The 17,161-nt window shown below is 39.4% G+C and overlaps 1 protein-coding gene and 1 long non-coding RNA gene across 3 annotated transcripts; both read right to left on the reverse strand.

Moving 5' to 3' along the window:
* Positions 1 to 8,418: 8,418 nt before the first annotated feature.
* LOC116195102 lies at positions 8,419 to 13,054 on the reverse strand. 2 transcript variants are annotated; one of them, XR_004154581.1, is made up of 6 exons: positions 12,411 to 13,054; positions 12,169 to 12,248; positions 12,000 to 12,044; positions 9,537 to 11,917; positions 8,914 to 9,166; positions 8,419 to 8,724 (listed from the first exon to the last, which is right to left on the reverse strand). It is a non-coding gene; the product is annotated as an uncharacterized LOC116195102 (long non-coding RNA). The 2 variants fall into 2 exon arrangements; XR_004154580.1 differs by having other exon boundaries at positions 8,857 to 9,166.
* Positions 13,055 to 15,103: 2,049 nt separating this feature from the next.
* Positions 15,104 to 17,064, reverse strand: LOC116194858 (macrophage migration inhibitory factor homolog). The gene is made up of 3 exons (XM_031523763.1): positions 16,907 to 17,064; positions 16,044 to 16,244; positions 15,104 to 15,385 (listed from the first exon to the last, which is right to left on the reverse strand). The coding sequence occupies exons 1-3, from the start codon at positions 17,015 to 17,017 to the stop codon at positions 15,350 to 15,352; spliced, it is 348 nt and encodes a 115-aa protein (XP_031379623.1). The 5' UTR covers positions 17,018 to 17,064; the 3' UTR covers positions 15,104 to 15,349.
* Between the last annotated feature and the right edge of the window lie 97 nt (positions 17,065 to 17,161).

Below are 17,161 nucleotides of genomic sequence, written 5' to 3' on the forward strand. Positions count from 1 at the left end.
CGGTAATCATGCCCTTGAATCGGTAAATATGTGTGTGCATAAAAATCAAGATTACGTTATACGTATCTCGGTGCTTTTGAAATTGTGAATTTTGAAAAGGGCATGATTAACAGTTCTTGAACTGTCGATGCGATTACAGATTATTAATCGATTCGTGCAGTTTATTTAAAAGAGTCACGTGATTTAATTTAGCCAGATTTAACGTCCCGATTATCCCGTATGTAGAATTTTAGGTTAATTAGAAATTTGCCGAATGCTTTAATTTGCGAATTTCGAGTCGTCGAGATAGCCATTAATTGACTGCCCAATAAAGTCTAATTTCCGACATGGTCACATTGTATACATATAATTAAAAAAATAAGATATTTAAATGGGGCACATACATTGCCGGTGGGTGATCCAAGTAGGAAAGGGTCGGATATTTTTAGAAAAATGTCCAGGGGACTGAATTGAACGATTTTTTAAGAGCAGGGACTGATTTGAAAATTCTAAAGTAAACTGGGGACTATGTAAAAATTACTGAAAATGTCCTAGGACGGCGCTTCGGGCGGCGGTTCTCGCCCCTGGACTCCGCGATGAAGTCCGGAATGGGCACGGAAGATGGCTCTGGACACCGCCGGCACTCCGCCGTGGCCGATCTGGATCTCACCGGCGCTTAATCAGTCGGAATCGGGGGGAAAAGCCGCGATTTTTCGGCGAAAGTTCCGAGTTCTCCGACTTCCAAATTCGCCAAATCGAGAGCCAATTTTTTGTTTTTTCTCACTGGGTTCTATTCGTCCGCCTCCGAATTCCCTTTCTGTTTATTTTGATTTCAATTTTATCCGCTTTCCGTTGAGATTTTGACCAATTTGGCGGAAATCGCGAAAATCGCGATTTGGGGCTTTCTGGGCCGGCGGGGATCGCGGGCAGCCAGAGAGCGCTGCCCGGCCTGCCCGAATCTCCTTTTTTTTTAAAAAAAAATGCCGGCGGTCACGGGCAGCCGGTCAACGCTGCTCGGCCTGCCCCCGTGACCTGCCCGAATGTTTTCTTTTCTTTTCTCTTTTTTTAATATATACATATATATATAATTTAATTTAATTTAAATTAATTTTTTTTAGAAAAGGTAATAAATTGGAAAAATAACGATTTTGCCCCCTGGAGCCGATGGACCGAAATGGGGTGCTGACAAGGGTAAATGCATATATTCTCAATAAATGGGATTAAATGTCATTTCTTCAAATTTCAAGGAACATTAGTGCATTTTACCCTTTCTTTTTTTATTTATTATTTCATCCAGGAGAAAGGCCATGCAGACATATTTAATGGAACAATTAACGATTTGATATATGTGTGACATAGTGAAATCTTGTAAATTTTTAGGTCAATTTTTTTTTTAAAAAAGTAGATTTGAAACGTATATGAAACTTTGTGAATTTTTAGGCTATATTTCGTGCAAGAGATTGGCCATATAGGAATCCCTCAACCATGTGTGCACCGTTATCTATAACGTCAGCACATTTAACGGAGTTATTGATGATTTGGTAGATTGGGTTTCTAGTCAAAAGTTTTAAAAATTAATTTGAAAAAACAGTGAAGCTTTGTGCATTTTTGGCATATTTTCTTTTTTTTTAATCATCGAAAGTCGAGTAGAATATATTGTAAGTAAAAAAAAATATTACAAATATAATAAAAATAAATAAAAATGAATTACGGTGGCGAGAATACAAAATTTGAATCGTACCCTCCTTGATATTCTCCAAAAACATCAAACTTTCATATATATATATATATATATATATATATTAGTCGTGGAGCCGAGCGTTGCACGAGATAGACGCAATTAATTTTTCTGTAACAATTTTATAATTGTGAAAATTAAATGTGTTTTAAACTTCTATATATATTAATATATTTTATTCTAATTTATACTACTTTAATATTACTTATTATTTTATAGGAATAAATGAGACTACTATTACTGTCATTCTCAAATTTTATCGTAGCCATCACTTTCGTCCCCAAATTAAAATTGTCATTGATTCCATCCCCGCATTTTGATTCCGTTTTACAGTCCTGACGTTAAATGCCAAGACGGAAGGCTGACGAGCATGAGCTGGCACTAACGGCATCAAATATATTAGCGCCAAATCGGAGAAAGAGTGTTGCCAGGCTTTTCTGGCCGTCTTGGAGGATTATTGCTGGACTAAGATGTTCCCCTTCCTGCCAGCCAACGTTTGGGCCCATTGGTTAAGGATAAATGCAAATGCAACGCAGTCATAGGGAAGCTTTTAGGAAGCTTTGCCATAAGAATTTCTTTTATTTGCTTCTCATTTTCGTTTTTTGGTTTTCTTTTTCTTTTTCTTTCGGTAGATTGAAGATTCAGGGTATATAAGGATGTGTTCTAGTGGACTTTTGAAGAAAATTTCAATTAAAAAAAAGGTTTTCTTAAATGAATGAATGAAAATGGGAAAATTTCTAGTATTGTTATCTCAGTCAGTATTACAGTACCGTGAAATATTGTCCAGACACCTCGCTATACAACATTTATGCATTTGGGAGCTAAGAAAATGAAAATTTGCATCCTTTCCGTATATATTAAGAGAATCAAAAGAAGCCCGATTTTCGGAAGAATTTCATTGATCTCTCTTGGAGAAGTTATGGGGCTTACAACTCGCAAACATCAACCAGAAAGTTGTCATCGTCAGGTAGAAGAAGATAGAAGGCGCAAATAACGAGATCTGCAGCGCAAGAATTTGGAATTATTATGATGAAGAAATTACGGGCGAGCCATCAACTGCTTGATATAAATAGCTTTGGGAGAACAATAGGTGGGGAAGGAACCACTGAGAATGAAACCGATGATCCCAGGCACTGCCCCAACAGTATATTTTATGCCCTGAAACAACAAGCATTTATATGCTCATTGTTCGGTTCGGAGTGTCAAAAACAGAGACTTGAGAGGACCATTGTGCTCTCTCGAGATAAGCCTTGCCATACCAGGAGAATACTGGCGTGCCCAGGTGACTTATCCTGATGGGTACAAATATAGTCCGTGAAAATGGAGGACAAATTCGTGATTCTCGAATTAGAAAAATCGCAAAAAAGAATCAGAAGAACTTCGACTTAAACCAATTTATATTTGTGCTGAAGTTCAGTATCTAACAAAGGCAAAACTTGAGAGGGCAAAGCCGCCTGTGAGAATTCTGATCACTTCCCATAGTTCCAGCCCGAGATGTATGGAAGAAAGTGTCATGCAAGCTGCAGGAGCCAAGATGCGACACTTCGACAGATTTTTCGGACTTGAACGTCAGAAAAGAGGATCAACAGGAAAACACAAAAAAGTTAAGAACTTAGATTATATACATATAACAGAAGAGAATTAATTAATGACATAAGAAGTCTTGTTTGAACCTTTGTTTTTTCAACCCCATTTGCGATCAAATTATCTGCAAATTGCAACGCGACACCCGTGACATGAGAAAATTTTGAATGATCTTACCTCATAATGATATAGTGAGGAAGGACTAATAAAATTGCTTTAATTAAGAAGATTTACCACAATTAATCGAGTGATTAACACTTATTATTTAATTTATTACAATTTAATTGATTATTTCTCATGTCATGCGACGAGGTAGGATCACTCAATAATCTCTTCCGCGACGCAGACCACAGCCAGTGGAAGAAGGATTGTAACCTGGTAATAAATGTAAATCGTACTTAGCCACCAAAATTCGCGTTTGGGAAATACGATAAACTTACTTTATCATCTAATTATTGCCATCAATGTCTTTCCCTCTGAGGATATATTCATTTCGAGCCTAATGGACAAAAGACACGTATACGTCTTGCTTACTCAGGCTGCCTCCGTCGGAATTCAGGTTCAGCTTCTCGCTGCCATTACAAGAACAATATCATTTTGAAGTTTCCCCTTGTAGAACAATTTTGTAATGTTGGTGTAATGAACAAAATTTCTGCAACAGGGCATATAAGAATTCGAACATGAAGTAAACACGATACCGGGATTTTTTTTTTTTTACTATTGTATAGCTCCTACCTGAAATATATACGTAGCCAGGAAAGCCAAGTATAATGACCCTAACTTCCAACAAAATGGGCATAAATCATTGCCCATACAGCTGGAGTTTTGAACAAGGCCTTCCAAGGCACATCCTATCATGCAAATCAAATCATGCTAATATTAGCTCACAATTAAGAAATTAGTCTCTAATTTAACGTAAAATGATGTTATTATTATTATTTTTCGATTACAAGGGAGGCTCATGGGCTTGGTACATTGAAATAGAAATTCTAAATATCTAATAAAGGGACACAAATAGTCCCACTGGGTATCGAATCTGAGACATCTTGATCAGGAAAGAGTTGCGCTACTGCGCTATATTCTCTCTTGATAAGTGATGTCAGTTGATTTAGATACAAATTACAAATAGGAACTTATAACAGGATCTCAGGAATACCTTCGGCGTCCCTTCCAACTCCTTCAAAGAAGTATTCCGTGATTTATTCATAGACACAGATAGATATCCTATTGAAAGAGATGACATAATCATCTCAATACTGTATAACTTACAATGGAGTGATGAATGACGACTAAAGGGTTAATTATGACAAATTCCGTGACGCGCACGATATTGGAGGGCTCACGTGAAAATAATACCGAAGCAACTGAAGGTCCTGCATCCTCTTCTTCCTCAATAAGCTGGAACCCCATATGTCCCGTAAGAAAAATGTTTGATAATCACGGATCAGTTCTAGTCGGAGCGTCATCAAGAAGTTGGGAAAAGAGGTAAACAATGTGACCTAGTTTTATGTAAATCGATGACTTTTGTTTGTCATTGTAGCTTACCGTGCTATCCCTAGAATTCCAGATAGATAAAATAAAAAAGACAGATTCCCAACCAAAGTTTTGGATTAATGGAGGAGCCAAAGGAAGCTGCAAGATCATCAGAAATTGACCAATTTACCGTCTCCCTGATATGTAAACCACAGCAGAATCCCTCCCCCATTTTATCAGTAACATCAAACAGCCAATTCCTTTCCAAAGGACGGTCACTATCGACATAAGGAAGCAGTGGCAAACCCATCCGTCTGGCAAAAATTGGCTCAGAGCATCTACACCCCTATAAGAAGGATGATTGAACCAACCCTCAAATTCACCCGATGCATCATTACACAATCAAATATTAATGGTTCCCAACTCTATATTTCACTACAATATATAAGAACGATAAATCTATAATTTGGTAAATATGTATTTATTTTGTTCGCTTGTATATTATATTATGTTGGGTTATATGGGTATAAGCGATATATTTCACAGCATGTGATGAAAAATTTCCTTAATATATAAGTGATGACGTGACAAAATAAGAGAGTTCCGTTTCTTATCTTTTTATAATATGACGGTGTGGAAGTCGCATTTGGGTTTTGTGTGAACATGTATAGATTTCATTTGCAATAGTATAAACGGGATAAGATAGGGACACGTCATGAGATGCATTGAGAATTTGGTGAGGTCAAGACACAAGATTATCTTTTCCACCCTTTGCCAGACTCTCTACCTCCCCTTCCTCCCACACCGGGCCCCCCCACAAAAACCCAACCAAACCCTATTTCTGTCTTTGCGTCTGTGTCCCGTCCCTATTTCTTTCCAAGCACCGTGATCTGGGGGTATCTGCTGATCGGCCACCCGATCGTAGGTGGCTGACCGGGCGAGAGACGGAGCAGCTGATAGGTGGAAGCAGCAGCAGCACCACCACCACCACCAAAAGGCAGCCTCTGCCGGGGTTATTGCCGCACTGCAGCACATCAGTCAGAAGAACAAGGGTTATTGCCACTGATAGTGGAAGATCGGAGCTGCAGTACTACGTCTCGGAGATGAGGGAGAATAATCTTCCTCTTATTCCTGCTGCAGCCTCGTCTGGGGACGACGACGACGACTACAACAGCAAGGACTGGACGTCCCTTCCGGAACTAGTGCTTGAAGGCATACTTGACAGGTTAGATTCTCCCAAGGCCTACTTGAGCTTCCTGCTAGTGTGCAAGACCTGGGGGGCCTTTGCCCTCGACATGTGGCCCTGCAAGAAGGCCAAGCACTTGAGCGTCTTGGATATTCATCATCCCATGCTCATGCTCAGTGCTCGTCACGTCTTCAACGTTGTCACTGGGAAGATAATGGCAGCGAGCGACATCAGTCGCAATTTCTTCAAACGCATCCGCATCCCCGACAGCCGAGTGACCATCGGTTCCTCCTTTGGCTGGTTGATAACTTACGATCCTTACGCAAATAATCAATTTTTTATAATCAACTCGCGAGCCCGCGGAGCCTACAAGATCACATCCGACCGTCGGTTAGATGGATGCCACCCTGTTAAGGCTGTATTATCTGCTGATCCTTCTAAAGTTGGCGTCGGTTATATACTCGCCATTTGGTTTTGGAAGCCATCAATTTCCTCATCATCAGTGGAGAACAAGCTCATGTTGTTCGATGCAATGTGCAACGTATGCTATGGGGAAGTGAAAGGCTACAGCCGTCTCTATGATGTTGGTGACGTTCTTGACATCGCTCACATTGATAGCGGCATCCGATGCTTGGAAAAAGGGTCGTCCCACACATCCGGAACCACCTCGATCGAGCCTGCAGACTTGTATGTTACTTGGCTGACTACGGCGGCTACGCCGAAGAGGTTAGTGAGAAGAGATAGGATAGTTTGGTATGATGATCCGTTAATGAAGGTGAGGGCGATGCCTCCTGTTTTTAGTAGATATAGCAGCGCATATCTCATCGGTGGTGGTCACCGCTGGCTTGTCATCCGCCACAAGATGGCAAGCAGTGAGGGGAAGATCACAACTGTCGGGTTCCAAGTGTTTGAGTGGGTTGGCACAAGAAGAAACGTGAAACAACGTCAGACTGAGTGTTTGTGCAGAAGGGTTAAAAAGCTCCAGAGTGACGTGATATTCTTGGGGCGCAAATCGGCTTTCTGCGTTGCAGGGTCGGGTCTTCGTGCTGCGGGTGGGCTTCTCGAGCCTAACTCTATATACTACACAGACGACAACCAATATGAGAATAAGGACAACAACGGGGATAACAACATTAATACGGTCTCTGATCTTGACATGGGAGTCTTCAACATGGAACAAGGTCGTAGGAGGCCCTTCTCTTTCCCCGAAGATGCACGTGCCAAGCAGCTTCTTTCTGATGTACTTGTTAAGCTCCGCATTCCCCCCGTTTGGTTTCTGCTTTGACTCATTTAGTTTGTCTAATTCTGTGTAGGATGCTACCATGGGGGTACTCTTCTCCCAGTGGTTTGGTTTATTTGTTGAATAAAAGAAAAAAATTATTACACAATTGATCCGTATCGAGCATGCTCATCTCTTTCTGTTTGTGTTCGAATTTCTGATATTTGCTTTAGAAAATGCGACGCTGTTGTTTAGTTGGAACTTACAAGACAATGTCTATTTACATTCACCGGCAACAGACTCTTTCTGATATGCTCATCCTTTCTGTTCATGCTTGAATTTCTCAATACTATCGATTCCGAACCACAACTGATAGTGAGGCTTCTGATGCCATTATCGCGTATCTTTGGGAGAGTGGTTCTTCCAAGATGCGGTCTTGTCCAACAACCCTGTTCAGTGCCTGATCTCCCTCTTGTTGCGTCTTGCACTAGAGGGCCTACATCTTTTTCCTTCTGTTTGCCATTGGTCTTTCTATCTGAGGTTGCTGCTCCTTTTTTCTCCTGCCTCGACTCTGTGTCTTAATACTAAGATCTTCCTGCTCAAGAGAAAGGGGAGCAGTCCGTTTTTCTCCACTGGAACCAAATCGGAACAACGATCTTCTACATTATCCTCATCTAATGAACAAAATGTTAAAGCAAACACCTCAGTTATGTACAGATGAGAAACACCAGCAAACTTCTAAAAGACATTTATCATCTGCAGAACCATACTGTGATTCCTAAATTCAGCAAGCATCAAAGGACAATATATTTGTCCACAAACCTCTTCTGTAAGGGATAGATTCTAGAACTTACAAGAACTTTTACAATGGAAGAGAGAGCAGAACTTCCAACTCATATTTCTTGACAGACTCATCTACTACTGCAAGGTGTAAGTTATATGGGTCCTTGGGCAACTTCCGATCACTCTCTAAGCAGTCTCCCAACCATTTTGAGCTAACTCACGACATGCAAGTTGCTTTTTCTCAAGAAGCTGCTTCTCTTTTGCACCGAAAGCGGTACAAAATAGAGTGAAACTTGAAGCTCTCTGCTTTTAGCTAAGGGACCAATTCAAGTTCACTCCTAATGCACGCATCTCCCATTCCCCCAAGTAAATATTGTGCATGACTTCCCACTCAATGGTTAAAAGCTACCTGCTCATTCAGGCATAGATTGCTGATTGACAAAATACTATCAGATAAAAATAATTGTGCTTTTGTGCAGACAGATACAATTTTTTTTGGGGGAAGTTCATTAGAGACAAGTTTTGCAATCACATACTACTGCTCGGAACAATGTCTAAGAGAACTGTTTACAAAATTTAAAGACATTCCTTTCAGTTAGTGCATGCAAGCCCGCTGTCAATCCTGGTACTTTCAGTACTACCAAGTGTGTAGCATCTGCGAGAGCAAGACTTTTTGCTTGCTTTCCCACCACCCCAATGAACTTCAAGGCCCAACCTCCTCTGATCCGGATAAGCCTCAGCTGGATCTTCTGTTCTGGTTGTCTTCAAGAAAGATCCACTAAGAAGTTAATAAACAGAACTGCAAACCAAATTCATCACAGGCCATATGGTAGAGCAAGTTAAGACGAAAATCTTCTGATCCTTTCACATTGCTTAAAAGCTGAAAAACGCTACCTTATAACCAAATCACAGCAATATAAGTACTTTCTTGTCATAAGACTGCCGATATACCTCAGAACTGATAGTTCTTATGTCACTGGTGATAGCAAGTACAATAGATCTGCAACAAACAGGAAAACATAAATGACGAAAAGAAAAAGAAATCATGATATTAATGTTCAAGTATATAAGCTTGTACAGTCAGGGAAAGATTTTCAGATCACTCGCTTCTCAGGGCTTTCCACCCAGACATCTGGTCTCTCCTTCAAGTGATTGGTAACCTAATGAAAGCTCAGGGGTCCCTTCTTCGGGTATTTCATATTTCCTGAAGAAACATGAGAAAAAGTTAGACCACCCTCCAGAAAAGCACGAAGCAAAATTTTGGAAAAAATTAATCATTCAAGGAAAATATTTTGAATCCAGACAAGAGGGAGAAAAAGGGGCCAACTTTAGTCAAAGAAAGTCTTTTAATATAAAGCATTTATTTTTCATCAAATCTCACTGGCTTGCCAGACTAAAGTCATCTTTATACTCCAACAGCCAGTATAATCTTCCTTCACACGCTACTTCCAATTTCTCATGTCAATGGATCTTACACCAATTAAGTAAAACGAGAATCTAACGTTCTCACTTACATCCATGGAAGGGACAAGTTGCTCAATCTCAACCCCGATTCACTGAAAGGCAAGAATTACCTGAAACGTGGCTTTAATTTGGTCACAACAGCATCTGAAAGCCCCGTACCAACTCTGCAGAAGGATATGAAACTGCAATATATTGATGCAGTTAGATCCATTATCCTTCATTTTGTGATATATTAGAATGGTTGATCCTGGGATCAGGATTTTTTTTTTTTCGTGTACTTTGGGAGGCTGAAGCCTGCAATACAAGAAAGAAACGACTAAGGAGTACAATGGCGGGGCATGGAGACCCCAATTACGTCACCCATGAGAAGTGCCTCTGAGCCCTTGTGGGGCTGGACAAAGAACTGGGAGCCAAGGGAAAGGCTTAAAGCTCGTCTCGCCATCCAATCGGCACAAGCATTCCCCTGGCGATGGATGTCTCGAACCTCAATACACCAGTTCCTCTCTGGGATCAGGATTTAGCAATAAAAAGAAGACCCACTAGAGGGCAGTAGATATAGCAATATCAAATCCAAGTCACTTTTATAATTTAGACTCTAAAGTGGTTCCTCATCCATCCTACGACCATAAGGTTGAAACAAGCTGCATTGCCACTGTTGATAGATAAGCTCACCCAATAAAATAAATAGAGAAGTCCATGAAATGAATAACTATTGACCTTTTTCTTGGAAGTATATTTCAGATGCAGCAATATAATACCCAAGAAGTCAAGGGTATAGATGAGAATGGTCGCTGAAGGAAAGTACCGTCTTGGACATGTATTTAAAGCAGGACGTTCTGCAAGACCAACCAAGAATTGAGCTACCTGTATTTCTATATGAATCAATAGAAGTTCCACCCAAAGCAGCACTAATTGCAGATCAAGGATCAGATTATGTTTGAGAGCTGTAATCACCTCCCCTCCACAACACCCAGAGCCGTAATATCCTCTTACAGATGGAACGATGAGAAGAAAACATTGTTATGGCCTAAGCAATCAAGGATATACTGCCTCAAATTGTTAAGCTGTACGTAGTAAAAAAAAACAGATATTCACCTATGACAACAAACATTGAGATCAGAGCTAGCACGAATATAGTTCGGCTTTAGCTTTAACCACTTTCCACTCCGATCACCTGGTTCCCATTTGGAACCAAGGTCTTTCAAGAAAATTCCTTCATCTCTATGTAAGAAGACATACCTTGATTAATACGACTAGCACTTCTAATGAAAGCAAATATACATACAAATTGCGGAATCAATGAAGGAATTTTAGGCTGTAAAAGTGATGCCAAATCTTCAAGAACTCAACCAGCAAGCCCACCAATTCATTCCATGTTGATCGACAGAAATATGTATCTAACAGCACTTTGGCATCCAAAATTTAAGAAAATTAAGCCACATGAAATCCTATTGAAATAATATACAATAAAGTGACAGCCACATGTTTATACATAAAATAATCGCAAGAAGAACTAAAGCCACAACAAACAAGGAAAAATAGAGAATAACTAAATCATCAATTGCCATAATGAAAGAGCGACCTTTTCAAACTTTCACCATTAAAATTTAACATTGCACAAGAAATAAAGTTATTACATTCACCCAATTTTAGCAGTTTATTAAGTTCAGACAGCATTATGCAGTTTCCAAAACAGATAGGATGCCTCACCTGTTCTCGATTGTTTCCTTAAAGAACCTTTCAACATCATCCAAATGAGCAACCAACAAGGCTCTCCTGTGACGTGTCCACGAGCAAACTAAGTCAGGTATTACTCTTAGAAATTCAGGATGTCCCAGTATAAGATCAACAGTTGTTTCTCTATCCGGACGATGTCGTGTGCTAAGACCCCCATCAGGTACTAAGATTTCCAAATGACCCTTTGTAGGCTTCGCAACTTTTCGAAGAAGCTCACGCCTTTATGCTTTGGTGAATGACACTGGTATCCCCAGAATAAAGAATATCAAATGCAACATCTGGTTATAGTAAATGTCAAGGTAAACTCTTATTTGTTGACAAGAACCAATATTTTCGAGTTGAGATTTGCACAAACAGAGAGACAAAAAGGAGATGCTCCAAGGAAAACTATTTGTGTTACCGAAGAGACAATATCATTTGCAATAGATCTCACATCAGAGGAGCAGAGAGTTGAGCCACTGAATATGGTCTTCAAATAGCATTTCCTTTCTTTTTGATGACATCAGAGTAAGTTTCATCTGGCTTGCTAACAGCTCCACCAAAGGTGAAAATGAGAATTTGAAAGTGTAAAGCATCCACAATTTAGAAAAGTGAATCAAAGGTCGGTCTGTCTGATATCCACATCCTATTAAGCCATTATTCAGATGTTATGTATGCTCCAGTACCTACTCACAACTAAATTTCTCACAAATGGGTTCTAATTTCCCGAACCAATCAATCACTGTTGACAAGCCTTTGAATGCCAAAAGCACAACTGCAAAGATAAAACAATGACAAATTAATTTCAAGTTAAGGTCGACTCAACAAAAAATTTAGTTGATAACACGTTTACAAACCTGTCTAGTGTCTATCACTGTCAAGTCCTTCCCTAGCTGCCTTGGCTGATGGGAAAGGGAAGAGATTAGTAAATGGACCATGCTTCTAACAGTACATTTAATTAAATTGAAAAAAAAAATCAAGGATGAAATTATGGATATAGTGCCAAGATCAAAACCAGGAAAATACCAATTTCTTGATTTGAACCAAACTCAGAGAAACAATTCGAACACTTGTCCCATACAAGCATTTCACCATAAAAAATGCACCTGAAGACAGAAGGAGATGAACCAAGAAAATAATGTCATTGCGAGATCCTCCAAATACTTACTTTAAAAATTATTTATTTTTATTTGAGTTATTAATAAAACACATGCTGCAATGACAGCACTTATCTATTTGGAGCAAATTAAATATAGAATCATCCTTACATTAGGAAAAGCTACAGCCACCTCTAATCTTGCTAAAAATGTAACTCACGGTCACACTTCCACTGGATCCATTGACATAGTTGCTTCTCATGATATGCTGACCCCCTTGACTTGCATCTCCCAATCTAAGTATAGGACAATATACTCCAGTATTTGATTTTCTTCTAAGCATCCTTAAGATGTCCATAAGCAAGCTAGCGTAATTCCATCTCAATGTCAATGTATGCATTATTTAAACCATGGCTCTTTTGGACCCAAAAAATATTAATGTGTACATTGATGTTGGAACTTTCGGGAATCATGCTTTTAACCCATCAGGCTTTTAACCTCCAAAGTGTTCTTGGTCAAAAACAAGTTCTGTATGCATCTGTCTATTGCTTCAAGTGAGTCAAGATTTCAATTTTTGGATTTGCAACTTAGGATCTGTCCTTTTCAGCAAGTAAAACCCATCCTATCAACCAGAATACTCTGAACAATAATGTCCAACATCCCATGCTCATATTCGGAATGATCAAGGAAGCTCCTGCAAGCATTGCGCAGCTTTCACACCAAACAAGGAGATGCCATATGTATACTTCAAACACGAGATTGTAAATCAGCCCAAAAAATAAAATAAAAATATTTGAAGCAGCTAAACAAGAGTACAGTAAATGTGATATATACCTGGAGAAGAAATGCACCTCAGTTCCATTCTTATGAATTTGAATGCGATCACCATCAAATTTGCATTCAACGATCACTTCTTTCCCATGAAGCTATACGTAAGATGATAATCATATAAATTATTACAAATCAAAATAATATATAATCCACTATTCTAAGGTTAAGAGGATGCACTACAAGGATACCATCCATCTATGTGAAAAAACCTGGAAAAGTGGATCAGTTTATCGTGGTGATGGCCATTAGGCAACTGTAGTGCAATCTTGAGATGATATATATATATCCCATTTGTTATGATGCTGCGGAAAAATTCATTGAATAAGACCCTTTTCCAAGCTGTTGCAGCATTACCAACTCTCATTGCAAGTTGGGGGCGCACTGGTTTTCCAACTTCTATATCCTGCACCCAATAGGCCAATACCCAGTATAAGCTCCATGCAATTCCACTAGCAATAGTAATTTTGAAAAGTTCACCATGATATATGGTTCCTTAATGAAGTCCCTTGATTTGCCTATCCAGAAAAGGCTACACGTACCTTACAAGTATGCGGAGACAAATTGTAGGTCATGATATGGATTTAAATTGAAAAACAAGCCAGATGCAACTTAAAACTCAAGCTATACTGCAGTACAGAAGAAGTCAAACAAGATTCAAATTCCAGCCAGAAAAAACAGAGCTCTCAAAAATTATGCCGTATCTGAACTCAACCTGGCGCTTATGCCGTTGGCTCCGATCCCTTAGCCTCTCACAGACCAGCTTTAGATTACCTGTCACATCAAACAAGTCCTCAGCATCCTGATGAAATTCATGAAATATGCTCTTTTTCACTTACACCCAACTTCAGATCTACAGCTGAAATATGAAACCATAAGGAATGACTACTAAAAACAGGAATCTAAAAAACACTCATTAAAAAGGATTACCTTTAAGAATTATCATGACAATCCGCTTCAATTCCTTTGCATTTGTCTTGTTGATCAAAGTAGAAAGAACTGAAGTCTTCTCTGCCTGCAACAAAGTTATCAAAATGTAAGAACACCGAGAGTGGCAAAATTTTCATATGTACCATGGCCAGCAACACAATTCCATGTCCACAAGCAATGTACACGTGATGTGCATAACTGTATTTTCCATGTCTAGAATCTCTAGCACTAGTGAGTAGTGACCCATCTAAGAAGGCAAGATACAAACTCAACGGGCCATATTCCAACATAATGGTGATATTGATTGACAGACATGAAAATTGTCAGACTTCACTGATCTTGCTTTTACTTCACGGATGGACTAATAATAAAAAATGGACGTTTTATATCAAAAGTATGTTCTTCCAATACACACAAAATGTTTTTTTTTCAGCTTCAAGCAAGAGATTCCAGTGGCTTCATGTTCGGTCTTTCTCCTGCAAATAAGAAGAGAGCTATCTCCCAGCAGAAGACTTATATTGATTGACAGACATGAAAATTCTCAGACTTTACCAATCTTGCTTTAAATTTACTTCACGGATGGACTAATAATAAAATATTAGACTTTTTCTAACAAAAGTAGGTTCTCGCAAAACACACTAAAGTCTTTTGCAGCTCCAAACAAGAGATTCTAGTGGCTTCATATTCGGTCTTTTCCCCTCTGTGAATAAGAAGAGAACTAGCTCCCAGCAAGTCGGTATCGGATCCGGTTCGCATGGATATTGGGCCACAGAGCTCGGCCCTTGCCCATTACAGAGCTCTACCTCAAGTGCAGAGTCCTCAGCCTATTGGCCAAAACTCGGAACTAATCCCTGCTGGGGTGATCTTTTCTTTTCCAGTGTGATACGACTTAGTCCTTCTATCGGATTCATTCTTCTATCTTTTGTTCTGTTTCTGTTCACGTTCTCATTGTCCAAGTTTCATTTGTCGGATGAGATCAAACGAACAAAATGTGTTTTGCTCAACTTTTCCTGCGGGTGGATTTGCGCGATATGTATATTGACCTAGAGAAAACTTCTACCAACTTTCCAGGAAATGAAGATTCGAATGATGCTGAGAGAAAGAAAGAATTCAAGGACTAGATCCAACAAAGGAAGGATTCTTTTGATGTTAATCTATAGGGACTGCAAGCTAGTATGTTTCTGAACCTGTTACAGATGTTAAATTTAACTACTACTGCCCGAGATACAACCAGATTATACAAAGGAGTTTTATTTATTTTGTTATACAACGAAGGCAAAGATTGATGAAGCTGCAAGTTCATGAATGTGGTTTTCATCTCGTCCTGCAAAAGCTTCTTCTCGCGATGCCCATCAAAATGTTGAACCATTGAATCCAAAGAATGATCTCTGCATCAGAAAGATAACGCAGACCATCGGACTTTTCATTCCCATGGAAAATCAAAACAAATAGTTTAAGGTGCATGTGCCGTATGCAACAAATCTTCTAGAACAAAACACCTGATCAATCTTGAGCTAGTGGAAGAATCTGTCATTGAGATGCTACTGAATTTGAAAGCAGCATTCTTCAAGAAACATAAAGAATTTTAGAAAAGATTTTGATGGGTCTTCCCCTTTTAGTAAGCTTACAATAAGATTTAGAGGTGGATCTGCCAAGCTAATATACAGCATTCCTCTTTATTTCAGACTCATTTCCTAGATTCACCGTCTGATGGGTGACCCGGGAAAAACAAATTACGAATTTCTTTAATTTAGAAACTAATGGAAGTTGCATCACCCCGTGAATTAAAATTGATTCGCAAGCAAGAAATCCACTCAGCTTATCAGATTCTATCTAGTGCAATCTTAAGAAAATTTACTAAACATGAGCTAGATGAAGAACTTAATTAGAAGCAGATAGCAGGATATGAAGAAAATTCAAGCGCATCATTACATTTGATGGAAAATACATATTTGTTATTTGCAGCAGGAAAATTATTGAATTCTTATAGCTGCAGAGAAATAAAAAAAGAAGATGATGCTCAAAAAGCAGATAAGTATGACCCACCTCGACATCATAGAACTTGATATAGAATCGAGAGCCATCAATGGAGAGCTTGGTTTGGAGAATTTCTGCAACAGTTGAACTCAACTTGCCATTAACACTCTGTCCAAGTCCCCCAATCGATATCAGCTCACCGTAAGCAGCAGGTGCTTCAGTTCCGGCAAATGCAATGGGCACCGACCCATTGAGTAATATCATCACGTACTGAACAAAAAGACAAGCAAACCTTACAATTTAAGTCAATTGTCCCCCCATGAGAACATCATGCCTACAGATCAAACAGAAGGAATGGGTACAAACCCGAATAGGCAATGTGATGAAGTACAGAATAATGACAAAGAGACCAAACACAAAGACTACGAAGATGTAACTAATGCCAGTCTAAGAAAAGCTGAAGCCCGAAGATGAAGCCGCGCAATCATATTTATTCAACCCTCATGTGAGCTCAAAGAATGACCAGCCACAACATTTGAAAGAACACTAAAGCAAGACAAAGCAGTCGGGCAATGAGGCTCGACTGCTCTCCAGATAAGAGCCTGCAGATTCGAAAGAACACTCTCTCTTGTACTTTTACAAATTTTTATTGTAAAGATAAAGACTTTAACCTATTAGCATATGCACCGAATACAATAAAGCAAGACAAAGCAGTCGGGCAATTTGTTGCTCAACAACGAAAGAAACAGAAAGCCCACATCTTTAAATAAGCGACCCAACAAGAAAATCAAGCGAATTCATCAAGTACGAAGCAAACTCTGTTCCCAAAGTTCAGTGAGCAGTTTCGTCGAACAGTTTACCTTCATACAGAGTATATAACACGGAACATAAGAGAGAGAGAGAGAGAGAGAGAGAGAGGAGCCAGGGCTTACAGACTCGGGCTTGCCGATGATCTTGGCGATCGCTTTGGTTGCGTCCCTGAGAATGTCGGAGGCGACGACTGCGTCCACTGGAACATTGGTGAACAAGTTCAAGGTTGGCATTTTCTTTTCTCGTATGCGGGCGGGTCTTACAAAGCTTCAAGCTAAGCTACAGGAGGGAGAACTTATAATTCTTCTGTTTGTACAGAGAAATGGAATGAAACGAACGTGTGGTTCCAGAGAAGATAACGAGTTTTTTGCTTTGTT

This window comes from Punica granatum, chromosome 2 (genome assembly GCF_007655135.1).
Source record: "Punica granatum isolate Tunisia-2019 chromosome 2, ASM765513v2, whole genome shotgun sequence".
Taxonomy (NCBI): domain Eukaryota; kingdom Viridiplantae; phylum Streptophyta; class Magnoliopsida; order Myrtales; family Lythraceae; genus Punica; species Punica granatum.

What these genes read in the sequence shown, in the direction of transcription:
- LOC116194858 (XM_031523763.1), bottom strand. Translation starts at nt 17,017, where the DNA reads ATGCCAACCTTGAACTTGTTCACCAATGTTCCAGTGGACGCAGTCGTC. An exon ending in TCATCGGCAAGCCCGAGTCT is followed by an intron (nt 16,245 to 16,906) that starts GTAAGCCCTGGC and finishes CTTTTTGTTCAG; the next exon opens with TACGTGATGATATTACTCAA. An exon ending in TCAAGTTCTATGATGTCGAG is followed by an intron (nt 15,386 to 16,043) that starts GTGGGTCATACT and finishes TTTCTGATGCAG; the next exon opens with AGATCATTCTTTGGATTCAA.